Raw genomic sequence first — 24,897 nt, 5'->3', positions numbered from 1 at the left:
TTCTTGGCTTCCGCCAAACTTCTCCCAGGTTTCTGGCCCTGCCCTTGAGGCGTTAAAGAGTAGAGGTGCCTGGGGACAGCTGGCCACCGACTGATCACGTAGCCTCAAGCCTTTAGATGTGGGTCCTTTGAAAACGGATGGTGTCTGGTGAGGACTAGGTGTGATGCAATTCCTGACGGCAGTAAGCGCTTAGAGAGCATTAGTTACCACCCGCCTGCTCAAGGAGGTCGAGAGCGCGGTAAAACGATGAAATCTCCCGATTTGGCTTCCCAATCAATATGTCAGAGTCCCACAGAGGGGGAAGCTGCCTGCACCAGGCATGAACACACCCTTCGACCCATCGGGTTAACGTGCCGGGAGTTGGGCTGGACACGGTGTGAGAGGTGGAGGAAAGGCGCGGGAGGGCGGGACTTGGCCAGAAGGGGGCGGGAGTAAGAGTGCCGAGAGGGCGGGGCTAGGCACACGAGGGCGGGGATTCGGATGGCACTTGACCCTCTAGGCGCCGTCGTCCTGCAGAGCATCATGGCGCTGAGCGGTCGACTGGCATTGGCCGCGCTCAGACTGTGGGGTCCGGGAGGTGAGCCACATCAGGGGAGACACGGGGTCCCGCAGATAGGCTGTCAGCGGTGTTTTAGGGGCGGGTGTCTGGAAGCAATTGCGGGAGTAAGGACCTGGCAGGTGCGCCCTTCCACAAGGTTCTGACCGGCCATCTGTACTTCATCTCTTTATAGATGTTTTTCTATGTAGCTATTGCAGCACAGTCTTTGAACTATTTTATAGAAGTTCATTGTATGGACATCTTATAATTTATATAACCATTTCCTTATTGAATACTTTCTAATCTTGAATTATTACAATAACGTGATGTTTGCACCCCATTTTGAGCATAAATTCCCATTACACTGCCTTGTGTAAAGTTACAGGGTTTGTATTGTTTTGAGACTGGGTCTCTTGTTCAAACTGGCCTTTAGCTGGCTGTGTGAAGGATGACCTTGAACTCCTGATCCTCCTTACTTCCAAGCTACTGAGATTACAGTCACATGCCACCACATCCAGGTGTTACTTATGTTTTAATTTTCCCCCATAAAGGTTGTGAAAATAAAAATTTCACTAACAGTCATACTGTCTGCAAATTAGTAATGTACTTCGTATAGTCGGAGAGTGATCAATAATAGGGATATTTTCAGTTTGAAATGAGTTTATTAAGTTAGAAATGATCACATTGCATATTTTTTTTTAAAAATCCAGCAGAAAGCTACTGAGGAAGCTCCTTTAAGATAGCCAGGTGGAAGTCCCAGTAAAGAGTCCCTGGCAGAATAGAGTGACCCCTTCCTTCAGTGAGGTTGTTTTAGTAAGGCAACAGAGAGAGGTAATATCAACTTGGACACTTGTTCCATCCAACAGACATGAGACAGTCAGTTGGAGCTCCCAGGTGAGCTTTTTCTCTGTGTCTGCCTTCAGTTTTCCTTTCCACTGTTGGCACTTTTCTTTTCCTTGCAGGCACTTTCCTATATTGGGATAAACAATAGTAACCTCTGCTGGAACCGGCTCACCTAGCTGTTCTCAAGGGCACGAGTGTTTTCACTCTGTTTTGCTCTTCTCTCTCTGTCCTATCACACAGTTAGGGAAGCTAGACCTCCAGACTTTGGACTTTGAGACAAACATGGGTCTGATATGGGGGAAGGGATTGTCAGCCTTGTCTCCAAAGCCATCTTCTCAGTGAACTCAAACAACATTGGACAATTTATAAATATAATGTACAAATTTGGATTTTTTTTTTTTTTTTGTCAGTGCTGGGAGTCAGACTCAGGCTTTGTACTTGTCTGGTAGGCTAGCATGTTACCACCAAACTACAGACCCAGCCTGGAGTCCTTACATTTTTAGGATTTACAGTTGTTAGCAAAGAAATGGAAGTACTTGATGATGGATGAATATTTGGATAGACAATGGTATATTCACTTGATGTGGGGAAGACTTTAATAAATAGGTGTTTATTTAGGCTACTGCCACAGAGCCTTTTCTCCATCCCAGACTTCTGGGTGCTGAGGATAGAGCAGGGATCAGAAAAGACATTCTAATTTGTGGAAGCATTTCTAATATGAGATCATCTGTGGGACTGTCTGGCTGTCATCAGCCCTAACACGGGAGCCCTGGGATGTCTGTGAGGAGGGTACCTTTACAGAACATTTCCTCTGCTCTTGATCTTAGATTTTGGACTCTTTTGTGACTTCATCCTCTGTCTCTTTGCAATGTCTTGGGCAGTACTCAGTACTAGCCTCTGGGTCTCCTCATCTCCAGCTTTCCATACCGTGTAGATGTACTTTAAATTATATCTTAAGTTCGTTGTAGATATTTGGTAAAATTTTGTCCACGTGTATGTCAGTGACTTGCAAACTTTGTTGTTTTTTTTTTTTTTTTTTTGTACAGGCAACTAACAAATGTCTTTCATGTTCCCTGAGTGATGTCTAGCAGTTGGCAGACACTCAGCAATGGTCACAACTTTTCTATTGTCCCTTTTGTATTCTCATATGGTTTGTATTTAAGAGGAGTTCAGAAAATATTAGGGCAAGAACTCTGAGTGGACTGCCCTGGGTGCCATGTGTGATGGGGTATTATGAGGGAGAGGTGTGTTGGAGCCAGGGCTTGCTTCCTCTCGTTCTTGTTTTCATCGGGAGATCCCTAGGAGGGATCTGACTTACCTTAGAAGGGGGACCTTTGTAAAGCACTTTTATGCCCAACTCTGATACAGCTCTGATACAGCTTCTTCAGAAGCACTGGCCCATTTCTGCAGTGTTGGAGGAGGCGCGGCCGTTCTATGTTGGGGTTTGTTATTGTTGTTTTCTTGTATATTTCCTGTATTCTGTGCTGAGAGGTTTATAAACAGGTTTCTCCAAATAAGACTGTAAGAATTAGGAGCGGGCTATAATTCAGGGCTGAAGCTCTCTGCCTCTTCACCCTTAGCACAACAAAACAATACCAAAAACAGCAACAAAATACCCCAAACAGCTTTGGCCTCCTTGCTTTTAGCTTTGGCAGCTGAGGCTCAGGGTGGTGGAGGATTACTCCTGACTTGCTGATGGCATACAAGTTGCTGGATAACTGACCACCAACTCTATGTGGATGTAGTGGATGCACACAGCTGCATAGTGGGGAGAGCTGACAGCCACATGTAGTGACAGTTTTGACATCTTGTGTTTTTTTTTTTTTTTTTTAAATCATAGAAATATTATAAGAATGCTTTCATTTTACTTCCCAGTGTTGGGTATAGGCTTGCTTCAGATTGTCCACAGCAGCTATGGTTTGCCTTGTGCTCTGGTGTGTGTGTGTGTGTGTGTGTGTGTGTGTGTGTGTGTGTGTAGTTTCTGTGATTGCATGACATTTGGAATTTTGTACTTCTCACAGGGTATATAAATGCTAGGGCCGGGAGAGGTGGGTGGGTTGTTTGTTGATGGTTGTGGTTGGTTAAGTAGTCATTCACAAAGAAGAAACAAGAACCTATTAGATATCCTGATGTCAAAGATCAAACTTGCCCCAAGGAATTCGATGCCCCTAATCAGCAGGAAAAGTAATCTAATGATAACTTCGTCTCCTTTCTGACCTGATTTTATTCGTGGATCTCTTTTCTTTCCTCTCTATCCTCTTTTCTCTCTCTCTCTCTCTCTCTCTTTTTTTTTCCAGTGTTAGGGGTTAAAAAGGGTGAAAGAAAAGGAGTGGAGAAGGATGGAAGAAAGAATCCACAAAGTAGCAAAAGCCAGCCACAGGCGCTGTAACAAAAGAGAGAGCCAGCACAGCTGCCTGTAAGAGGAGGGCCAGTGATTATTTTGGGGATTCAGCAAGCCATTTGACCCTGTGGGATTGTGGTACTCTGAAGTGGAGACCATGCTTCGCACGCAGAACACGCTGATGGGAGAAGGGCTACTTAGAACTACCAGGACTTGGATATAAACAGCAAACATGCCTTCTGTTTGGCTAAAATGAAGGGTTAAAACTATCGCGAGAATGAATGGCACTCTAGGAGAGCTTCTGGGAAAGCAGGCAGCAGGATGTGAAGTTGATTTTGTAAGGAGCAAAGGAAGTGACAAGAGAGCAAACAGTGTTAGGATCATCCTGCCGGAAGACAGGCTCTGAAGTGTCCTGTCTAAAGATGTGCTGACAGCATCTTTATTTCTGAATTGTATTTGAGTAAAAGAGACATTCTCAGCTGCCCGTTTTACATATGTGTGGACTTTAGTCATTTATGTGGGGAGGGCTGTCAATTTGATCTGTTTCCACCAGTGTGGAGGGGTCTCTATACTGGTGACTAGGGCCATCTGTTGGGAGAATTGGCCTGGTTCTCCAGCTCTCAAGGTGTGAGGAAAAGTACCTGTGACCAGAGATTGATGGTCTTGAATTCAGGGCAGATTGTCACGGTGATGGAGACATTGCAGCTTGGTTAGACTTCAAAAGAGTCCTGAGTCAAGGCTGTAGACTCAGGAACCTTCCAGGGCCAAGTGAAGCTGCAGTACCCAGTGTTCGATGGGCTGCAGAATTTTATGGGAGTGCATTTTCAGGCCAGGTTGCAGGCTCTGTGCTGTTTGTATTGCCCTCCCCCTTGTGTGTTTTTAAGCGACTGGGTGCGTGTGTGTGTGTGTGTGTGCGTGTGTGTGTGTGCGCGCGCGCGTGTGTGTTTTAAAAACCATTTTTAAAAGTTTATGTATTTTATGTGTATGGGTGTTTTCCTTGCATGTTTTGTTTGTGCACCGTATGTATGCAGTACCTGTGAAGGACAGAAGAAGGAGCGTGATCCCCTGGAACAGCAGTTATATGTGGTTATACGTGGTTACTGGTCACCATGTGGGTGCTGGAAATCGAACCCAAGTCCTCTGGAAGAGCAATATATGCTCTTAACTGCTGAGCCATCTCTCTAGCCCCTCTACCTGTTTTTTTTAAAAAAGTATTTATATTTATTCCTCTTAGTTATATGTAGTTGTGTGAGTGTCTGCACATGGATATGTTCATACGGTTGCAAGTGCTGAAAGAGGTCAGAAGCATCAGGCCCTCTAGAGCTGGAATTATAGACAAGTGTGGATTACCATGTGGGTGCTGGGACTTGAACTTGGGTCCTCAGGAAGAGCAGCAAGTATTCTTAACTTCTGAGCCATCTCTCTAGCTCCTACCTTGATTTTTGAGACAAAGACTCTAGATGAATTTGAGACTTACCAATTTGGCTACGTTGATTGGCCAATGAGCTCCAGGGATCCTCTTGTCTCCGCTGCTCCAAGGAACACCAGGCTTATATATGAATTTTAGGGCTCAAGTGTTTCTTCTACTTAAATTTCTAGGCATTGAGACATTTATATGCTCTTGATACCAATGAAAAGAAGCCAGAAAATGAATATTGTGCCTGGTACCCCCTCCCCAAAGCTTTCCTCTCTATCTTCTCTCCCATAAATTATCCAGCCATATATTTACATATATGTTGTAAAAAATATTAAAAAAAAAAAACCCCAGTGCAGGGTTTCTTCCTGCCTTTGACCATTTCTGTTCCTGGACGAAACACACACAGCTTTATATTTTAAATGTACTTTAGGCAGTACAGTAGCTGGGCAACTGCCCACCCTCCACGCTGTTAGAATCTACCTCCTGTCCATAACTCAAGTTATTACGTACAAGGTTTCATCTGGGCTGCTCTCAGCTCCAGTTTGCCAGTTCTCTGGGCCATGTTCTCTGGGCCTCTAGCCCATGGCAGCTTTCCTCCCTCCTGGTTGTTCTTACTTTTCCATGGCTCCCTTCTCCTCCTCCTCATGGTCCCAAGCCCAGGAAACCTAAACCCTGCCTGGCTCTTCTCAGCTATTGGCTGCTGGGGTCTTTATTTACCAATCAGAATTAACTGGGGGCAGGGTCCCTCAGTGTCTGTATGTGTAGACTCATCTGTGGGGCAAACAATTTTGGGGGATGCAAATTACTGTTCAACACTGTGATGCATTATCTTTTGAGATGAGATCTTGCTATATTGCCAAGGATGGCTTTGAACTCCTAGTCTTAAAGGGCCCTCCTGCCTCAGCTTCTAAGTAGCCATGATTACAGGATGTACCAATGTTCTTAGCTTATCTCTAATCAATATTTATATATCCTGTGAAGGAAGGTGTCAATTATTTTTTCTGATTGACATTTAATTATTCCAGCATTTAGATATAAAACAATAGCAACACAACAGACCTTTCCCCACTGAGAAGCACTGGATACCTTTGTTGTAAATCATATCCCTATTTCTGTTTCTGGATTCTGGACACTGTTTTCTGATGTAAGTCCAAGAACTCTACCTACCCTTTCCACAATTGTCCTTTGCATGTGGGCTGTATCCCCAAAGAGGCTGTCTTAGTCACTGTTCTATTCCTGTGAAGAGACACCATGACTGTGGCATCTCTTTTTCAAGACAGGGTTTCTCTGTAGCCCTGGCTGCGACCATGGCAACATTTATAGAGGAAAGCATTTAACTGAGGCTTGCTTATAGTTTCAGAGGCTTAGTCATCCATTATTATCATCATGGTAGGGGAACATAGTGGCAGGCAGGCAAGCATGGTGTTGGAGAGGTAGCTGGAGAAAGCAGAGCCAGATTGGGCCTAGCATTGGCTTTTGAAACTTCAAAGCCCAATCCCAGTGACACATTTCCTTCAACAAAGCCACACCTACTCCACACCTCCTAATCTCACTCAAGTAGTGCCACTTCCTGGTGATGAAGCATTCAAATCTATGAGCCTGTGGGGGCCATTCTTATTCAAACCACCATTATAACAATCGTTTCCTTTGATACAGATTTTTTTTTTTTTAATGAAAAAGAGAAAAAAGGAAAGAAAAGCACATGACTGCCCGTAGGTATGCTGGAGGAGAAAATTTATTATAGATATGTAAGAGAGCAGAGGCAGAGGCAGGCACATCTGGGAGAGTCCAGAGTTGTCATGACCCTGAACCATGTAGGGAGAAGGGGAGGGGAAGGCAGAGATGGAAACCAAGTACAGCTGCCAGGAGGCCAAAGGCACAAAAGGTTACCAATATCTGGATTATATAGGGACGAGCCTCTGAGGAAGGGCAGTCCAGCCTCTGAGTTGGAGTGTTCAGAGGGGGTGTGTGTGGCAGGCATATCCTTTAATGGTAGGGACTGAGGGGTGCTGGGAGAACCTGGAGTCCAGACCTGCTTTGATATGTTAGACACTTCAATTTCTTGACCCACGTTTGAAAATTAATAGGTTTTTTTGTTGTTGTTGGGTTTTTTTTTCTATTTGATATAGAGTCTATGTAGTCCCAGCTGGCATAGAAATATGCCTTTGCCTGCCTTTGCCTCCCAAGCACTGGGATTAAAGGGTGCCCCCAAACACTGGCCCTGATACAGAATTGAAGACAAGAAAGGGTGATACAGAGAGAAGAGGTGTGAGGCGGTGGTGGCCCACACCTTTACTCCCCGCACTTGGGAAAGCAGAGGCAGGCGATCTCTGAATTCGAGGCCAGCCCAGTCTACAAAATGAGTTCCAAGACAGCCAGGGCTACACAAAGGAACCCTGTCTTGAAAAACAAATCAAAATAAAAAGAAGAGGCAAATCCAGGAAGGATAGAGGAGACTGGAATGGAGGGTGTTAGAGTCCTTGGAGTCTGTCTTTAAATTCTAACACATCTCTAAGGTCTCATTGTTTATTTTCTATTATTTTAACATACTAATTAAAAAGTTTTGCTCATTTTTAAACCTAATTTCATAGACATCGGCAATTTTAATAATTTCTTCCCAGAAGATGCTTTGAAATGCAAATTACTTTGCCTATTTTTGTCTTTTATTCCCTAAGGCATCTGGTTTTGCATAGAAAACAAAACCAATTTAGAAATATCAAGTGTTCCCCATTGTTTAAATACTTATAAGTTGAACTATGGAAATTATCAAACATGTAACAGCTGGAGTACTGACTGTCAGGTGTTCTCCAAAGTCTCGCTCCTTCCTTGGAGCTGTGTCCACGTTAGTGCATGTGTCCCTGGGACCTGGTGCCTGCTTTACTTGCTGGTGTGGTTTGTGTTAGGGCTAAGTTTCAAGTGCCCCTTACTTATGGAAGTAGCCCCCTTGCTTCTCACTGAGCAGTTCTGCCCACTGTATTTTGAGTTTATCATATGTGCTTGCAGGAAAGTAAGGGCACCCAGGACACAGGATGATTCCCTCTTATGTGTGTCTTCCCAGCTGGGAGCAAGGTTCCTTCCAAGGGAACAAAATCTCTTGTCTGAGGCTTCTCTGATAACTCTGCCCTGATGAACTAGAGAGAGCAAGTGCCTCTTATCTCCACCATCTTTATGATTAGGCCCCCACAGGAGTGCTAAACTAAAAGGAAGGGCCAGGTGGCAACAAGGAAGAGACAGAGGGGGGAAAAAGGGGGTGGGTGGGGGCAAGAGTGCCGAGAGAAAATCGTGAATGCTGGAATCTGATGGGCACTCTATTACTGATGTTCTTAAGAGTTGCTCTGCACCAGCAAGAGGCTGTCCAGTCCAGCACTTAGATAAGCCAGTGGACCACCAGCCAAATAAAAGCAGGTCCAGACTCTGGGCCCCATGGAGGACTCTTACACATCTATCCAAGGAGGTGGCACAGTTGAACACAAAGGCCTCTTATGGTCCTTGGCATTGATCCTGATGACTCCTCTGATGGGATTGGATCATCTATGAGTGTCTCACTCTGACTGCCTAGACCGTGGACACAAAGCACAGCTCTTGCTTCAGAGTGCATAAGGCATAGGTTATTGTGAGCCCAGTATGAGTAGGACTGTGCCCTGGAAACATGGACTCAGGTTACATGAAGTAAAATCTCACTTATGGAAGGAGTTATGCAAACTTTCAGTCACAGAACAGAAGACAGTCAGAAATTCACATATTTACTGACTATAATCAGTGGGAGCATCAGGTAGGTGGGTTAAAGTACAATCTCTGCTATAGGTTTCAGTTACTGTCTGATGAGAGTCTTAGCTCCTGGGCTAGTGGAAGCTTGTGTTGTTTGAAATCAAGATATTCCAAAGGTCTTACTTCATAGTCAAAAGGATGTTAGGTATTCTATCCAGGGGACTAAAGATAGCTCAAGGTAAGTTTGGCTCTGGATCTGCAACATTCCAAATCTAAAGTTCCAACTGGTCAGTCAGCTGTGGTTTTTCAGAATCCTTCAGCTCACACCATTGATGATGAGACTATAGCGGTTCCCTGATGTAAATCAGGGAACCTGTCTGTATATCAGAAATTTTTTGCCCCCAAGTAAATCTCAATTCCTGATGCAAGATGGTTCTGTGCTTTAGTTGGTAGTCACGTGTAGTGGGAAAGGAGTCGTGTGGACGGCACTGGAGAGGCCGTGTCCACCTTTGGTGGGAACAGCTGCACTCACCCATGCTAGCCTAAGACTGACTGTAGCCTGCTGCCTTTCTTCTGTGCTCTTGCTGTCAGTATTCCAGGTGGGAGAAGGCCCATATCCCTCTCCGTGGGAGCTTCAGGTGGCTTTGGATGTGGAGGAAGCAGTGAGAAGAAGCTTTCTCTGCAGGATGTAGCTGAGCTGCTTCGGACCAGAGCCTGCAGCAGGGTCGTGGTCATGGTGGGGGCCGGCATCAGCACACCCAGTGGCATCCCGGACTTCAGGTATGCTGCAGTTCCCTTTGATGTCTTTTTCCCACTGTCTTCTGCAGGGCTCAGCCTTTCCCTTCTCTCTACAGATCCCCAGGGAGTGGCCTCTACAGCAACCTTCAGCAGTACAACATCCCATACCCTGAGGCTATCTTTGAACTTGGCTTTTTCTTTCACAACCCCAAGCCCTTTTTCACGTTGGCCAAGGAGCTGTACCCTGGCCACTATAGGCCCAATGTCACTCACTACTTCCTTCGGCTGCTCCATGACAAGGAGCTCCTTCTGCGGCTCTACACACAGAATATCGACGGGCTTGAGAGAGGTGAGCCTTTGGTCCCTTGCATGTCTGTGCTTGTTTCTCAGGATTGTCTATGGCCGGCCTAGTGTTTATGTCAATCCTGGGACTGTTGCTAGGCAGCTGGTTATTTATGCCTTTACCACTTCTGTGTTTGAGGCCACATGGAAACCTCTCTGTAGGCCTGTCTCCTACACACTTTCTGGGTTCTGAGTTTTAGATGGAACTAAAATTCATATTATTTTGAATCTAGTGTGGATCTCTTTCCCTCTCTGTCTCTCTCTCTGTCTCTGTTGCTCTCTCTCTTCATCTCTCCTTCCCACCCTCCCCTCTTTCTCCATCTTTCCCTCCATCTCTGGCTCCCACCTAGGGAACCCCTTGGTTCTTTCCCTCAGTTTCTGTGCGTGACACATGGCCAGGCCTTGTTCTCTTTCACCCTCAGATGATTTCCAGGCAGATCCCTCACATCATGGTGTTAATATAGAAACAATGTCTAGATGTTTATGGGTGTCTTTGGAAGATAAAGCCTTGTTGCAGCATAACTCTGATGCCATTATACTGAAGAGCCACCAACATTTCAGTGTTGTCCAAGTCAATTAGTGACGTCTTGGCTCTGCTTCACACCGAGACAGCAATGGTTAGAATCTGAGTACCCTGAGGGAGGTGCTGCTGCTTCTCCAAGGTGCAATATGTAGGCCCATGGTAGATCAGACTCTCTGCCATTCTGTGGGGTGCTGTGGTCTGAAGTAAGACATCACATTGCAAGGACAGGATTCCTGTGAAAAGGAATCTACAGCCTAGAACCAGTGACAGTAGTGACTACCCCAAGTGTCTTCCTAAGCAGAAGGAAAGGTTTTAGGGGGAAGGTAGGAATTTCTTGGCTTTGGGTTTAAGCACTGCAGTTACTGAAGAGCAGAGATGAACTTCATGGGAACCCGTTTGTTGTTGAGAAGGTTCTGCTACAGCCCATGCTCGCCTCAAACTTACTCCGTAGCTCAGACTGTCTTGGGACCCTCAGTTCTTTAGCCTCAGCCTCCCCAGTGCTAGGATTATGTGCTTGTGCAACCATACCCAACTAAGAAGTCCTTTTCTGTTTGCTTATTAGCCATACAGCTTTTTTGAAATCAGTTTTGTCAAGCCCAGAAGATGTGCTTGTGTACTTGCATAGCCATCCCAGAGGCTGTAACACTGAGATTTGGTTTGAATTTCAGCATCTGGTATCCCTGCTTCAAAGCTGGTTGAAGCTCATGGGTCCTTTGTATCAGCTACATGCACTGTCTGTCGAAGGTCCTTCCCTGGGGAAGACATATGGGTGAGTCACCTCATGAAATAGTCTCTGCCTTCTGCAGTTCTTGGGGGCGGGGGGGATAGAGAATCTTATAATAGTTTGTTTTGTGCTTCTTTATTTGTTTGTTTTAAAATAGGGTGCTAGCAGAGGTCTGAAACTCACCAAAATAGCTAGGCTGGCTGGCCAGGCAACCCTAAAGATCTACCCTCAGGATCTCTGCCTCCCCAGTGCTGGGATTACAAGTATACATCACCATACTTGGCTTTGTTTGTTTGTTTGTTTCAGACAAGGTCTCACTATTTAGACCAGGTTGGCCTGGAACACAAAAAGATCTATTAGCTTCTGTTGGGATTAAGGATGTGCTCCACCATGCCTGGCTCTCAAATTTTTGCCTTAGAAAAATAATATATACTTGTAAAAAAACCAAGGCTGGGCTGAGGATGAGACGCAGCTCAAAGGCAAAGTGCTTGTCTAGTACACACGGCCCTGGGCTCTATGGCCAGCACCCCTCCACCCCAAAAATGCAGGTCGGAAATATACAGGGAAATGAATTTCCCATGGCAGGCATGGTTGAGCATGCCTTTAATCTCAGCACGTGGAAGCAAGAGGCAGGCAGATCTCTGTGAGTTCCAGGCCAGCCAGAATTACATATGAGATACTGTCTGAAAAAACAAACAAAAAGAAAGAAAAAAAGAAAGAACGGAAAGAGAAATAAAATGAATCTCTCTTTAGCCAATCCCTTTTGCCTGCCATTCATGATTGGGGGATAATGTAATAGTCTGGCTTTTTAAAACAGAAGATATATGTACATATAAACATGCATGTAGGTATCTATATAGACATACCTCCAAATATTAAAATTAGTTCATTGATTCCTATTATATTTCTTTTATGACTTCTCTACATTCCTGTTCAGTGTAATAGATATGTTAACATCTGAGACATGTTTACTCCTTTTGTTACTTAATATATATTTTTTGCTATTAAAAACAATTCAGGAGGGGATAGGTAGATGGCTCAGTAGGTAAAGTGCTTGCCATCTAAGTGCTAGGCAGATATGGCAGCCCACCTGGAATCTCAGATCCTTAGAACAAGCTAGTATCTATACTAGCTCTGCTAAGCACAAAGACCAGTGTTCAGATCCCCAGTGTTAAGCACCCTTGTAAGAGTTGGGCACAGTAGTACATGTGTATAATTCAGGAGCTGAGTGGTCGGAGACAGGTATACCTGTAGAGCTCACTGGCAAACCAGCCTAAGCCTAACTGATGAGCTGCAGGTGGTGAGGCACACTAAACTCAAAAACTGAGGTGGAGTCAAGTGTGGTGGTACAGGCCTTTACTCCCAGCACTTGAGGCAGAGGCAGGCAGACCTCAGTGAGTTCAAGGCCAGCTTGGTCTTCATATTGAGCTCTAGGAGGGCCAGGACTACATAGAGAGATCCTGTCTACACACACACATGCACACACACACACACACACACACACACACACACACACACACGCACACGAGCACAGTGGACAGTGACTAAAGAAGATGCTCAGCATATACCTCTGCCCTCCACATGCATGTGTTCATAAGTGGTCCAGATTCACACTTGCTATTCTGTAAGGTCCAGAGACCTCTGCCCTCCACATGCGTGTGTTCATAAGTGGTCCAGACTCACACATGCTATTCTGTAAGGTCCAGAGACCTCTGCCTTCCACATGCATGTGTTCATAAGTGGCCCAGATTCACACTTGCTATTCTGTAAGGTCCAGAGACCTCTGCCCTCCACATGCATGTGTTCATAAGTGGTCCAGATTCACACTTGCTATTCTGTAAGGTCCAGAGAACATGGAGCCAACCACATTGGCTACTTGCAGCTGGTAGGGATGGTGGATGGTTCCATGCTGGGGAGAGGTGAAATGTATGGGCTCCAGGGCCAGGGTTTTCAGGTGATGCAATGGCCCTTAGGAGAAGGGGATGGGCCAGGGGTGGTATCCTTCAGTTAGCATCATTTGAAGCCTGGAAGCTAGAAGCATTAATCATAAATGAGCAAGGACCAAAACCACAAGGCAAGATGGGAACAGTGGGAAGCAGTAGAGCGCAGGACTACTCAGGCACAGTGTGTTGAATTCCGGAGGAAACAAACCTCAGCGGCCACTTGGGGGTGGGGGGTAGACATGGCTATGGCTGTTGGGCACAGGATTTACCTGAGATCGGTCTTTGTGGTCCCTCTTAAAGAGACCTCATGTGTCCTCGGATTGGCTTATTTGTCTTAGTAGGTTCTTATTTCTCATTTTGAGGGCTTTTTGGAAAATAGGGTTTAATTAGGGACAAAGTGAATCTGATAAGTGATTTCTTGGAGTTTGCCCATGGGCTCATGCCGCCCACAAGCATGGTGGTTCTTTCCCACATAGTTAGCCCTGTCTAGAAACACCCTGCAGACACTCCCAGAGATGTGCTTTACCAATAGTTTAAGTCCTTGAAATCAGTCAGGTTGACAGTGAATATCACTGGGGCGCTGGCTAGCCTGGTGCAAACCAGCAGTTTTCCTTCTTGGTTACTGGAGTCACTTCTGCCGAGTCTGTTGGGTGGAGTGCATCTGCCTTCAGCTGGTTGGTGCTCATCTGCATGTATCTACTTTCCGTCTTCCTTATTCTTTTATAGATTACTTTTATATTTTGCATTTATATTCTATTTATTTGTGTACATGTGTGTGTGTGGGGGGGGGGGATACATGTGCCATGGTGCACAAGTGGAAGCTGGTGTAATTGTTGGGATCCTGGGATTCAGATCAACCATCTTACTTTGTGATTTGTGTTCTTCCCACTGCTCATCTTTCTTCTGTCTCTTCCTCTGACTCGTCTTTCTTTTCTCTATTCTTCCATTCTTTTCTAGTTTATCAGCTTGGAAGTTGTTACAGTTTGGGGTAAAATGTCCCCCACAAAGTTGCATGTTTGGACGCCCCATCTGTAGTCTGGTGCTGTACTTTGAAGGCTACACAGCTTCTGGTTCTGCACTTTGCTTTTTGCTTCCTGGTTGGCCATAGTATGAACAGCAGCAACCATACATTCCCATGTCCATGAGTGGAGCCACCCCTGGCACCATGATGAACTGAGTCAAAGAAATGCTTCATCCCTTAAGTTGTTTCTGCGAGGCGTCGGTCATAGCACTGCCAAGGGTGCCCAGATCTTAGCTGCACAATCTCCTTGTGTTCTTCTAATAACAACTAACACATGCATGAATGGACAGGCTGTGAGCCACCACCATGTGTGTGCTGGGAATTGAACTCAGGTCCTTTGGAAGAGCAGCCAGTACTTTTAACTAATCTGTTTCTCCAGCTTCCCTCACAGGCTCCCCTCAACCCCCTTTGTGACAAGGTCTTACTATGTAGTCCTGGCTAGCTTGGAACTTGCTATGTAGACCATGCTGGCCTTGAACTTACAGAGATCCATTTGCCTCTGTGTCCTAAATTCTGGGATTAAAGGCATGCACCATCATGCCCAGCTACTGTAGTGGATGAAACTATACTTCCCATCCGCCCCCAACAATAGGTTTGATAATTCTTTTTTTAAAAAAATGTTTAAATTTTATTTTTTCTTTTAATCAAACCATGATTTTTACTTTTTCACACAGGGGTTATAAACACAAAAAGGCAGGATGTGGGGAAGGGGATGATACAGGAGCGTAGGTGTTCAGGGGGAATATATCTTCCAGATATCTTCCAGAACAGAGTATTGGCTGGGTGAAGGTTCAGGGAACAGCTCACTATGACTCCGCCTATGATTCACTTGTTTCTTATCTAAGCTGGCACTATCCACCAAGGTTACCTATCCACAAGGTCTATGGCTATTCGTTCTTATCCAGGCTGGTAAATTTCCACCAAAGCTGCCTGTTTACAGTATCTTACAGCTATCTGTTTCAGTGTTTATCCACAGAGACCAAGGTTTTGTGTTAGCAGGATGACTTAGGCCTATGGCTGATTTTAGGCCTTCAGTGTATAAGCAAGGCTGACCCTGACATCTCCTCCCTTCTCCAAGTACAGAAGGACTGTGGCGATTCCAATCTTGCAAAGGTGGGGATAGAGGCCTGATTTCTAGTAATTAAAGGGGACCTTGTAATGGCTCTGATCCTCCTATCGTTCAGTGAGGCATGAGGGCCCTACCCCAATGTCTTTTTCCTGGAGAGGGGATACTTTTGACATCGTAGGTTTGATATTCTTTTAAAAAAAAGTATTGATTATGTGTATAGAGATTTGTTGGGGGCTCTCTGCTCTGTTCTATTGATTATGTGTGTAGGGGTTTGTTGGGGGCTCTCTGCTCTGTTCTATTGATTATGTGTGTAGGGGTTTGTTGGGGGCACTCTGCTCTGTTCTATTGATTATGTGTGTAGGGGTTTGTTGGGGGCTCTCTGCTCTGTTCTATTGATTATGTGTGTAGGGGTTTGTTGGGGGCTCTCTGCTCTGTTCTATTGATTATGTGTGTAGGGGTTTGTTGGGGGCTCTCTGCTCTGTTCTATTGATTATGTGTGTAGGGGTTTGTTGGGGGCTCTCTGCTCTGTTCTATTGAGCTTTTTTTAATCCATCTTTTTTCAATGCCACCATCACATTGCGTTGGTTACTGTAGCTTGTAGCAAGTTTTAAAGTCAGGAAATATGAATTAAACTTCTTTATTTCACACACATATACATCTGTATGTGTGTTATGTAAACATGAGGGCATTGGGTCCCCTGGGACTGTAGTTACACCATGTGGGTGCTGAGGATCAAACCCAGGTCCTCTGCGAGAGCAGCAGTGCTCTTAACCACTAGGCTAATTCTCCAGCCCATGCAATATGAATTTTAACAAGTTTTAGGATGGTCATATCAGCTTTCTGTTACCACAAGAAATACCTCAGGTAATAAACTTAGAAGATAAAAGGTTTATCTTGGCTCCAGTGTCAGAGATTCTGGCCCATGTTTTGGGCCTGTGACACAGTAGCACATCATGATGGGAGAGTGTGTTACAAAAATGCTTATCCCATGATTACGAAGGAAAAGAGAAAAGAAGAGGAAGGAGTCCACACCCTTTGAGGGCATGGTCCACACAACCCGATTCTCCATTGAGACCTGTCTTCTCAGGCTCTGCCCCTTCCAACAGTAGCACAGGCTAGGGAGTCTTACCCCTTCCAACAGTACCACAGGCTAGGGAGTAAGTCCTCAACACATGGCCTCTGGAGATAAGCTTTTTTGTTTTGTTTCAAAATCTTTATTTTTAGAGTTTTAGCAAACTTAAGTAGAAGGTCCAGATAGTTACCACACACCCATATTTTACACCTACAGCTCCCATCACTGCCAGCATGCCCATCAAAGTCAGGCGCCATGCAGCTGGTGGACTCATGGACAACACTTCCTAGAGCCCACAGTAACCTTAGTGTGGTGTACTCTGTGGGTTTGGACTACTGTCTGTCTCCTTAAGCAACTTTGGGTTCTTTGCGTTCATATTTCATCTACCCCAACCCTTAGCAACTCTGATCTTATTTTCTTACTGATCTGTCTTGTCTAGACTAGTGTGTATTAACAGATGAAACACACACCTGTCACAGTCCTTGAATAAACCCTCTGAGATTAAGCTATGAAAACGGCCACCATCAGGACAGCACATTCTCTATTTTTCTGGCCCACCAGCTAACTTCTTATTAGTACTCGGTAATGTCCAATTTGTCTAGATGTGCCGTGGTCCATCCACTCTGCTAGCAATATGAATGCTGCAGTTCAAGAATACAAATTACTTTATGCAGGTTTTTGTATGAATGTAAGCTTTCAAGTTCTTTGGGTAAATATTAAACATGATTTTTGGATCATAGTAGAAGTGTGATTAGTTTTGTAAGAAGCAAAGAACTAGGACTAGATATAGCTTGGTAATATATGTATGGATATAGCTTAGTAATATATGTATGGATATAGCTTGGTAATATATGTATGGATATAGCTTGGTAATATATGTATGAATATAGCTTGGTAATATATGTATGGATATAGCTTGGTAATATATGTATGGATATAGCTTGGTAATATATGTATGGATATAGCTTAGTAATATATGTATGGATATAGCTTGGTAATATATGTATGGATATAGCTTAGTAATGTATGTATGGATATAGTTTGGTAATATATATATGGATATAGCTTAGTAATATATGTGTGGGTATAGCTTAGTAATATATGTGTGGGTATAGCTTAGAGAGCTTAACTGGTTCAGTTGAGGCCCTGGGTTCAGTTCCTAGTAATGTGTGTGTGTGCGCGCACACACACACACACACACACACACACACACACACACACACACACACACACGTCTTCCAAAGTTACTATGATACTGTGCTTTCCAACCAGCAACCAGAACCCCTACTACTCCATGTCCTCATGAATAGTTTTTAGTTATTCATGTTCAGGATCCAGGCCAGATCCGATCAGGTGTGCAGTGATACTTACTGATTTAATTTCAGTTCCTTGGTGGTTTTTAATGGTGAGCAACTTCTCAGGTGGTTGTTACCTTTTGTTCTTTGGGGAGGTATCCATGGTTTTTGCTATTCTCTCTCTCTCTCTCTCTCTCTCTCTCTCTCTCCCCTCCCTCCCTTCTTCATTCCCTCCCTCCTTCCTCTTTCTTCTTCCCTCCCTCTTCTTATTTATTGATTGATTGATTGATTGATTGATTGATTGATTTAGACAAGGTTTCTCTGTGCAGCCCTGGTCATCCTGGAACCAATCTGTGGACCAGGCTGGCCTCAAACTCAGAGATCCACCTGCCTCTGGCTCCCAAGTGCTGGGTTTGAAGGTGTGCTTCACCTCCGCCCGGCTGTATTTTGCTATTTTCAAAATTGATTTCTTCTAGTTGAGCTTCCAGAGTTCATTGCAGAGCTAGCAGGATGGCTGCACAGGCGTATTTATTTACTTTTCTTTTGCTGTGATAAGACGCTGTGACCAAGGCAGTTTAAAAAAAGACTTTGTTTTTGCTTGTGGTTCCAGAGGGATGAGTCCATCTGGTTGGGACACATGGCAACAAGAGACAGGCATGGCCGCAGGGACAGGAGGCTGAGAGCTCACGTCTTCAAAGGCCAGCATGAAGCAGTGAGAGCAAAGTGGAGGTAGGGTGAGGTACATACCTCTCAAAGCCAGCTCTCACTGCCATATCTCCTCCAGCCAGGCAGCACCTCCTAAATTTCCCCCAGAGCACCAATAGCTGAGACCAGGTGTCCAGTGCCTGATCCCATGGGGTCATTGCGTATTCGAAGTACCACAGGTGAAGGTGCTTGCTGCCAAGCCTGACAATCTGAGTTCTATCCTTGGGATTTACATGCTGAGGGAGAGAAACAATCCCTACAGACCAACTTGCATGTGGGCATCATGCCCTATATATACAAAATAATTAAAAGTGTAATAAAAAAGATTTTTTATTTATTTTAGTTAATAGTTCATTATCAGATATGTCTTCTGTAAATATTTTTTCTAGTCTGTGGCTTTTCTCCTCACTCTTTGTACACTGTCTTTCTCAGACTAGAAGTTCTTAATTTTGATATTACATTATCCTTATTGCTTTCAAGGGTTTGCTTTGGTGTTGAATCCAAAAATTCATTGCCATTGAAGTTCACCTTGGTTCTCCCATGCCATCTTCTAGAAGTTTTTGTCTTTGCATGTAGGTCTCAGATCCACTTTGAGTCAATTTTTATGAAGCATGTAAGTCTGTGTAGGTTCATTCTGTTGCACGTGGATGTATGTTCCAGCATGTTTGTTGGAAATGTTCTTTCCCGACTGATCTGCCTCTGCTTTTCAGTCAGAAACCAGTTGCTGGTGCCTGTGTCAGTTTGGCATCGTCTTCTCTAATGTGGCCTTTTTCTTCTGTCACCGGTTCGCAGTCTGCTACCTTTGGCTTTGGAGTCCTCAGCTCTGGGAGCTTGCTGACTTTGCTTTCCTTCTTCTGTGTTGTAATGGCTTTTCTAAACCCATTAATCATGTTTTCTGCATATTTTTCAGATTTTTTTCCTCAAGCATTTGCCGTTTCCCTGTGTTGAGTTTCTATATGGATCCCTTTGAGTCATTCTGTTGTAATCCACAGGGCTTTCGCTGTCACTGCAGGGGAATCCCTAGCAGGGCTCACCTTAGCTGCTCATCACATCTGCCCCCTTCCTCCTGCTCTCTGTGTTCTCTGAGTGGATGAGCATTCCTCCCACCTCCTCCCCGGAAGTCATGGCTACTCTGCAATGTATGTCATTGCTACTGCTTGTGTTGCATTCTGGGTGATTTCTTCTGATCTGTTTCAAGCTCATCAATACCTTGTTGTGTTGTAGAGAATACAGTTCTTTCACTGAGTTTTACCTTTGCTTTTTACTTCTAGAAGTTCTATTTGGTTCTTTTTAAAAATAATCTATAATATTTAAAATTTTTCTTTTTCTAGATATCTTAAGCTGGTCATTTTTCCCCTTTTAATTTAAACACAATATAGTTTTATTATCTGTAGCTAATACTTTCTGGCATCTGTTGGCAGTTATTTCTACTCATTCTTGCTGAATTTATTCTACTAAAATCTACTGAGTTAGCTATAAATCTTTATTTTACAAGGATGTTTCTGTGGCCTTGTCAGGAAGCATACTGCCTCCTTTTCTGTTTGGCGTGAGACATAGTCTAGGGTCAGTTATTAGATATTGTCATCTGCTTTACCTTTCCTGTAAGGAGCTGTCTGTGGCAGCTGTGGTCACTCCTGACAGTGTCCTCAGTGAGTTGCAGCTGACCTCTAGGGTAGAAGCAGACCACTGGTCACTTCAGCTCTAGCTGAGGACAGGCCTGTGCTGCCTTTCTCACTGTGTTCAGGATACCTACACTCTAAGGGCTGTGGTCCAGCCCAGGTGGAGCCTACAGGAAAATTTATGGGTAAAACTAGGTGATGTCTAGGAGTTGACTTGAAATATTTGCAACCCGCCACTCTCTGCATTTAAGAAACAGTTGACAAAAATTGCTAAAGCCACATGGGATTCATTACAAAGTGAAGATTTGTGGACGTGTTCCTCAAGAAGCTGCTGCGTTTTTGTCTTTTAAAAGTCATCTTCCTCCCCCTTGCTCTCTGATTCCACAGGCTGATGTGATGGCAGACAAGGTGCCCCGCTGCCCTGTCTGTACTGGCGTTGTAAAACCTGACATTGTGTTCTTTGGGGAGCAGCTGCCTGCAAGGTTCTTACTACATATGGCTGACTTCGCTTTGGCAGATCTGCTGCTCATTCTTGGGACCTCCCTGGAGGTTTGTTGAAAGGCATGTGGGGATGGGGTGGACGGTGGAATGGAGGGCTAGGGCCTAGTTGATGGTGCCACCTTTTCAGGTGAGTAAAGTCATTGGTGGTGACACTTGGGGTTTGAGAGCAATGGCTGTGTAGGAGGGCATAAGGACGTAGTGAAAGGTTAGCCATGACGCAGGGCTAAAAGGACTGATCTAGACACGGCTGTACTATGGGATGAAGAGCAGATGGCAGTCTTGAAGTCACCTTTGGTGGGAGAAGGTTGTCTGCATCATCAGCAGTTATCTGGTAGGGGCCAGTCAGGGGACCAGTGGGGTTGGGGTCTGCATGTGGGTATGTTTGTGGCTCTGTATGAAGATGTCCACTGGAGGGGACAAGCTTTTAATCTGCATCTGAGTCTGAATGCCAGAGAGTTTCCAAAAGGTGTAAAGAGGTAAGACCATGGGCTGGAGCCCATCTGTGGGAAAATAAAGGGTCAGAAGGTCCAAAAAGCTCTGTTTAGGAGGCCAGATATGCAGACGCCGAGGCCGAGGTCTGCACTCAGCCTGTCACTGTTACTGCATGATGGGAACCAGGCCAGTCTGATGCTTTATACCACTAAAGTGAGATTCAAAACTAAGGCACCATTAATGGTGGTGTGTATGGAAGGAAAGTGTCAGAGTGAATGAATATTGTGGCCTGGGCTGTGGAGGGGTGACATTACAATGTACCTGTTTAGTGTAAGCCTTGTCACTAGGTCTCAATTAAAAGGTAAGGCTTTTGGCCTAAGGTTCAACGGAGCATCCCACAGTGGCCAGCAGTGAGGCCATGGAGATGACTACTGGGAAGTCTGATGCTCTGGCTTTCTGCTAAAAAGGCTCTAGTGGGCTGTACTGTGAATTGGCCAGGACAGGACTCAGCAAAGGCCCTTGTTGCTGGGGTCAGATGGTCCTGGCAGGTGGTTAGGCAAACCAGCAGAGGCTCAGGGCTGTGGGTGTAAAGACAGAGGGCACTATGCCATGTAGGACATGGGAGAGAGGGAGCTACCACAGGACTAGGATGTGCCCTGTTCCCATTGCATGGGTTTGAGGACACCAGCTCAGCCACATACCTTACAGAGGTATCTGGTAGCAAAGGTATAATACCTTATGAAAGTATAAGGTAGCAAAATGTATATGTGGGAAGTAGAGTCAGGAGGAACCTGAGGAAGGAACTGGGTGAAAGGTGAGCAAGTAGAAGATTGCAGAGTGCTGTCATAGATACATGTTTGGAAGAAAGGACAGACTTGAGTTGGGGTAGAGGGGCAGTCAGGGGCCAAATGGTTGGGCCCTCTGGTCTGTGGTACTCAGTATATGGGTACAGTTCTTCTGATTATGGCAGCTATCAGATAAGGATACTGAGACTATCAGTTCCTTTTATTTTTGAAGTAAAATGAAAATATCCATTTCTCCTTGCTTATAAATGTACCATCTGATTTTTTTTGTTTTTTTGTTTGTTTTTGTTTTGAGGCAGGGTCTTTCTACATAGCCTGTCTATCCTGAAACTCACTATGTAGACCAGGCTGGCCTTGAACTTAGAGAGATCTCCTGCCTCTGCATTCAGAGTGCTGGGATGAAAGGTGTGTACCACCACTGCCTGACAGCCATATGCTTCTTTCTACTCATTTATGGCAGGTGGTGGTGGCACACACCTTTAACACCTGCACTTGGGAAGCAGGACAGCCAGGACTATACAAAGAAATCTGTCTCAAAATACCAACCAACCAACCAACCAACCAACCAACCAACCAACCAACCAAATGACTCATTTACAACAGCAGAGGCAAAGTGAAGAATCAACTTTATTTTCTTTTAATTTTTATTATCTTATTCTATGTATGTGGGTATTATGTCTACATGTATTTTTGGCATCTGTGGAGACCAGAAGAGGTCATGTGATTTCCAGGAACTAGACTTAGAGGTAGTTGTGAGCGGCTGTGTAGGTGCTGGATTCAAACCTAGTTTCTCTGGAAGAGTAGCTAGTACCCTTAACCTCTGGGCCATCTCTCCATACCCAAGAATCAGCTTTAAAGACCAGTAGCTACTAGTGTTTTGGCCTGTGTCCTCATGGGTGTCTTTTTTGCGGGGGGTGGGGGTGGGGAACAAATGGCCAGAAGCCGTACACTGTGTGATGTAGGTGGTGTGAGCATCCACCCGGAGCAGCCTTGCTGGTGCCCTGCTAGTGCTGTGCCCTGTGAATGTGGGTGCTGGGAACCAGACCCAGCAGCGGCAAGTGCTCTTAACTGCTGAAACATCTTTCTAGCTCCTTATTTTAATGTTTTGGGAGGCGAGGGTCTTATGTAGCCCTGGATGACCTTAAACTTGCTGTGTAGCTGAGGATGACCTTGACCATCTGACCCTTCTGTCTCCATCTCTGACGGCTGGGATTATAGGTGTATAGGATCAAACTTACTCCACAGCTGTTTTGCTCACATTAAATCCATAATCCCATATCAGAGTTCCATAGTGAAAGGTAAGGATTGGCTTTTCCCTTTTAGATAAGAGCCAGGCTTGATATCACCCCTTAAGGACTCATTTCCCAGTTATTCTTGGTGCAGAAAGAGGACACTGATGGGGACGGACCCAGGAGGTGGAGCAGTAGCAGGATGGTAAAGGGTGCTTGCTCCTCTATGTCAGGCAGGTATAGGGTAGGCTGAGAGCAGGGCCCAGGCTGTAGAGTGGACAGAGAAGGTAGAAGGACAGTGCTTGCAGGTGGAACATGCAGACAGAGTAGAAGGATGGAGTATGGGGAGAAGTCAGGGTTTGTGTTGGCCCACCGAGCAGAAGAGAGAGGCCATAGATGGGGGAGATCACCCAGACCAGGGGTAAAAGCCTTCAGAAACTAAGTGGCGGGCTCTTTGTGTCTCAGTGTCTGCCATAACTCCTGCTCCAGGGCCTGTGTCTGTAGTACTCAGTCTTGATGTGTGTGGACATCCTGCCCTTCACATTTGGGTTATCTTTCAGGTGGAGCCTTTTGCCAGCTTGTCTGAAGCAGTACAGAAATCAGTGCCCCGACTGCTCATCAATCGTGACTTGGTGGGGCCATTTGCTCTGAGTCCTCGAAGGAAAGATGTGGTCCAGCTAGGGGATGTAGTTCACAGTGTAGAAAGGCTGGTGGACCTCCTGGGGTGGACACAGGAGCTGCAGGATCTCATCCAGCGGGAGCATGGAAAGGTACAAATGCTAAGCTCTGGCCCAGTCCAGCAGCGCACCCTCGGTCACTGCCCTCGAGTGTTGCTGTCGGGCAGGATGGTACTCCTACACCCTTGCTTCCTACTCTACAACTCTGCTGTTACGTGGTTCTGGGACCTCTAGGGGCAGGGGAGGGCTGAGAGGCTGACATTCTCTGCACCCTGCACAGGACAGAGCCACCCAGGGATGGTTTGTTAATCAGGGCCATTATCCATTACAGCCATTGGGAATAGGAAGCCAGGGAACACTATGCCATTCTAGGTTTTACAGTACCTGTGATTCACAGAAAATAATGTCCTGTGAGAACCATGTTATATGTGATTATTATAAAAAGGTGCAGCACTGCCCAGAGGATCTCACCAGAATATATCACAATTGATGTTATGTGGCTCTGGGCCTTGGACTGTAGTACCACTTTCGCTGGCAAAAGCTCCCAGCATCTTGTGTTTAGCCTGAGCTCTTAATGAAATTGGACCAAATTGAAGCACAGCATATTAAGGAGGAGCCTTGGCATTTACTGCTTCCACAGGTGAGATGTGACCACCGTAACCACCAGTATCACATCTTTTTGTTCCAATGTTTGGTTCTTAGGGCTGAATGCACGCAGGTGCCATTTACTAGGAAACGGTCTTTATTTAGCTGCCTATGTTGTGCTAGGCCTTCTGGGACCCCTTTTCTTGTTCATTTCAAAGACAAAAGTTTGTTCCATAAAATATTTTGCTTTGACTTCAATGACTGATCCATGTCTGGGATATGCTAGCCTCTCCGGGTGTGGTGTTAACTGACCTCCTGTCTGTTCTAGCTGGATGGACAGGACAGATAAGACTATGGCTTCTTCAGCTGCAGAAAAGTCACACAGGAGATCATCCTATTTCCAGAGAGACCTCTTGCCTGAAGACAGCTCCAACAGGTTTACAAATGTGGGCCAGACCACAACATGTGACCTGGGCAGTGGTCCTGAGGCTGCCTCTAAAAAGGCTGACCAGGGACGTCGACCCTTGGGGCCCCTCCATGTGTGTGCTCCATCCACCTCATCACTGCTGAAGCTTGTAGTGCAGACGCTGCTTTCTGGTAGTGGCCCTTACAGTTATCAAGAGGGCAGTACTGCATGGCCATCACCATACAGGTGATACATTAGGGTAATCTAGGGTAATTGATAAAGTGGCATCTTTAACTAAAACATCATTTCTCACATGAAATAAATTTAGTATAAAAACTTGGCATCCTTTCATTTGTCTGTTTGGGA

The 24,897-nt window shown here is 45.2% G+C and overlaps 1 protein-coding gene across 7 annotated transcripts; it reads left to right on the top strand.

Annotated features, from left to right (window-relative positions):
- Positions 1-7: 7 nt before the first annotated feature.
- Positions 8-24,871, top strand: Sirt3 (sirtuin 3). Of its 7 annotated transcripts, none has more exons than XM_034503931.2 (7): positions 8-147; positions 9,439-9,627; positions 9,702-9,934; positions 11,119-11,219; positions 20,286-20,447; positions 23,424-23,633; positions 24,454-24,871. In XM_034503931.2, the coding sequence occupies exons 2-7, from the start codon at positions 9,581-9,583 to the stop codon at positions 24,472-24,474; spliced, it is 774 nt and encodes a 257-aa protein (XP_034359822.1). In that variant the 5' UTR covers positions 8-147; positions 9,439-9,580; the 3' UTR covers positions 24,475-24,871. The 7 variants fall into 7 exon arrangements, with proteins under 7 accessions (XP_034359822.1, XP_076769241.1, XP_076769235.1 ...); XM_076913120.1 differs by having other exon boundaries at positions 29-158; XM_034503907.2 differs by lacking the exon at positions 8-147 and adding an exon at positions 447-577 and having other exon boundaries at positions 9,447-9,627.
- Positions 24,872-24,897: the final 26 nt, after the last annotated feature.

Source organism: Arvicanthis niloticus, chromosome 1, assembly GCF_011762505.2.
Source record: "Arvicanthis niloticus isolate mArvNil1 chromosome 1, mArvNil1.pat.X, whole genome shotgun sequence".
Classification (NCBI taxonomy): Eukaryota; Metazoa; Chordata; class Mammalia; order Rodentia; family Muridae; genus Arvicanthis; species Arvicanthis niloticus.
This window is presented reverse-complemented; position numbering and strand designations above follow the sequence as displayed.

Coding starts and splice junctions, on each gene's coding strand:
- Sirt3 (XM_034503907.2), top strand. CDS start 481: ATGGCACTTGACCCTCTAGGCGCCGTCGTCCTGCAGAGCATCATGGCG. Junction 11,220..20,285: donor TCCCTGGGGAAGACATATGG/GTGAGTCACCTC, acceptor CTGATTCCACAG/GCTGATGTGATGGCAGACAA. Junction 20,448..23,423: donor TTCTTGGGACCTCCCTGGAG/GTTTGTTGAAAG, acceptor GTTATCTTTCAG/GTGGAGCCTTTTGCCAGCTT.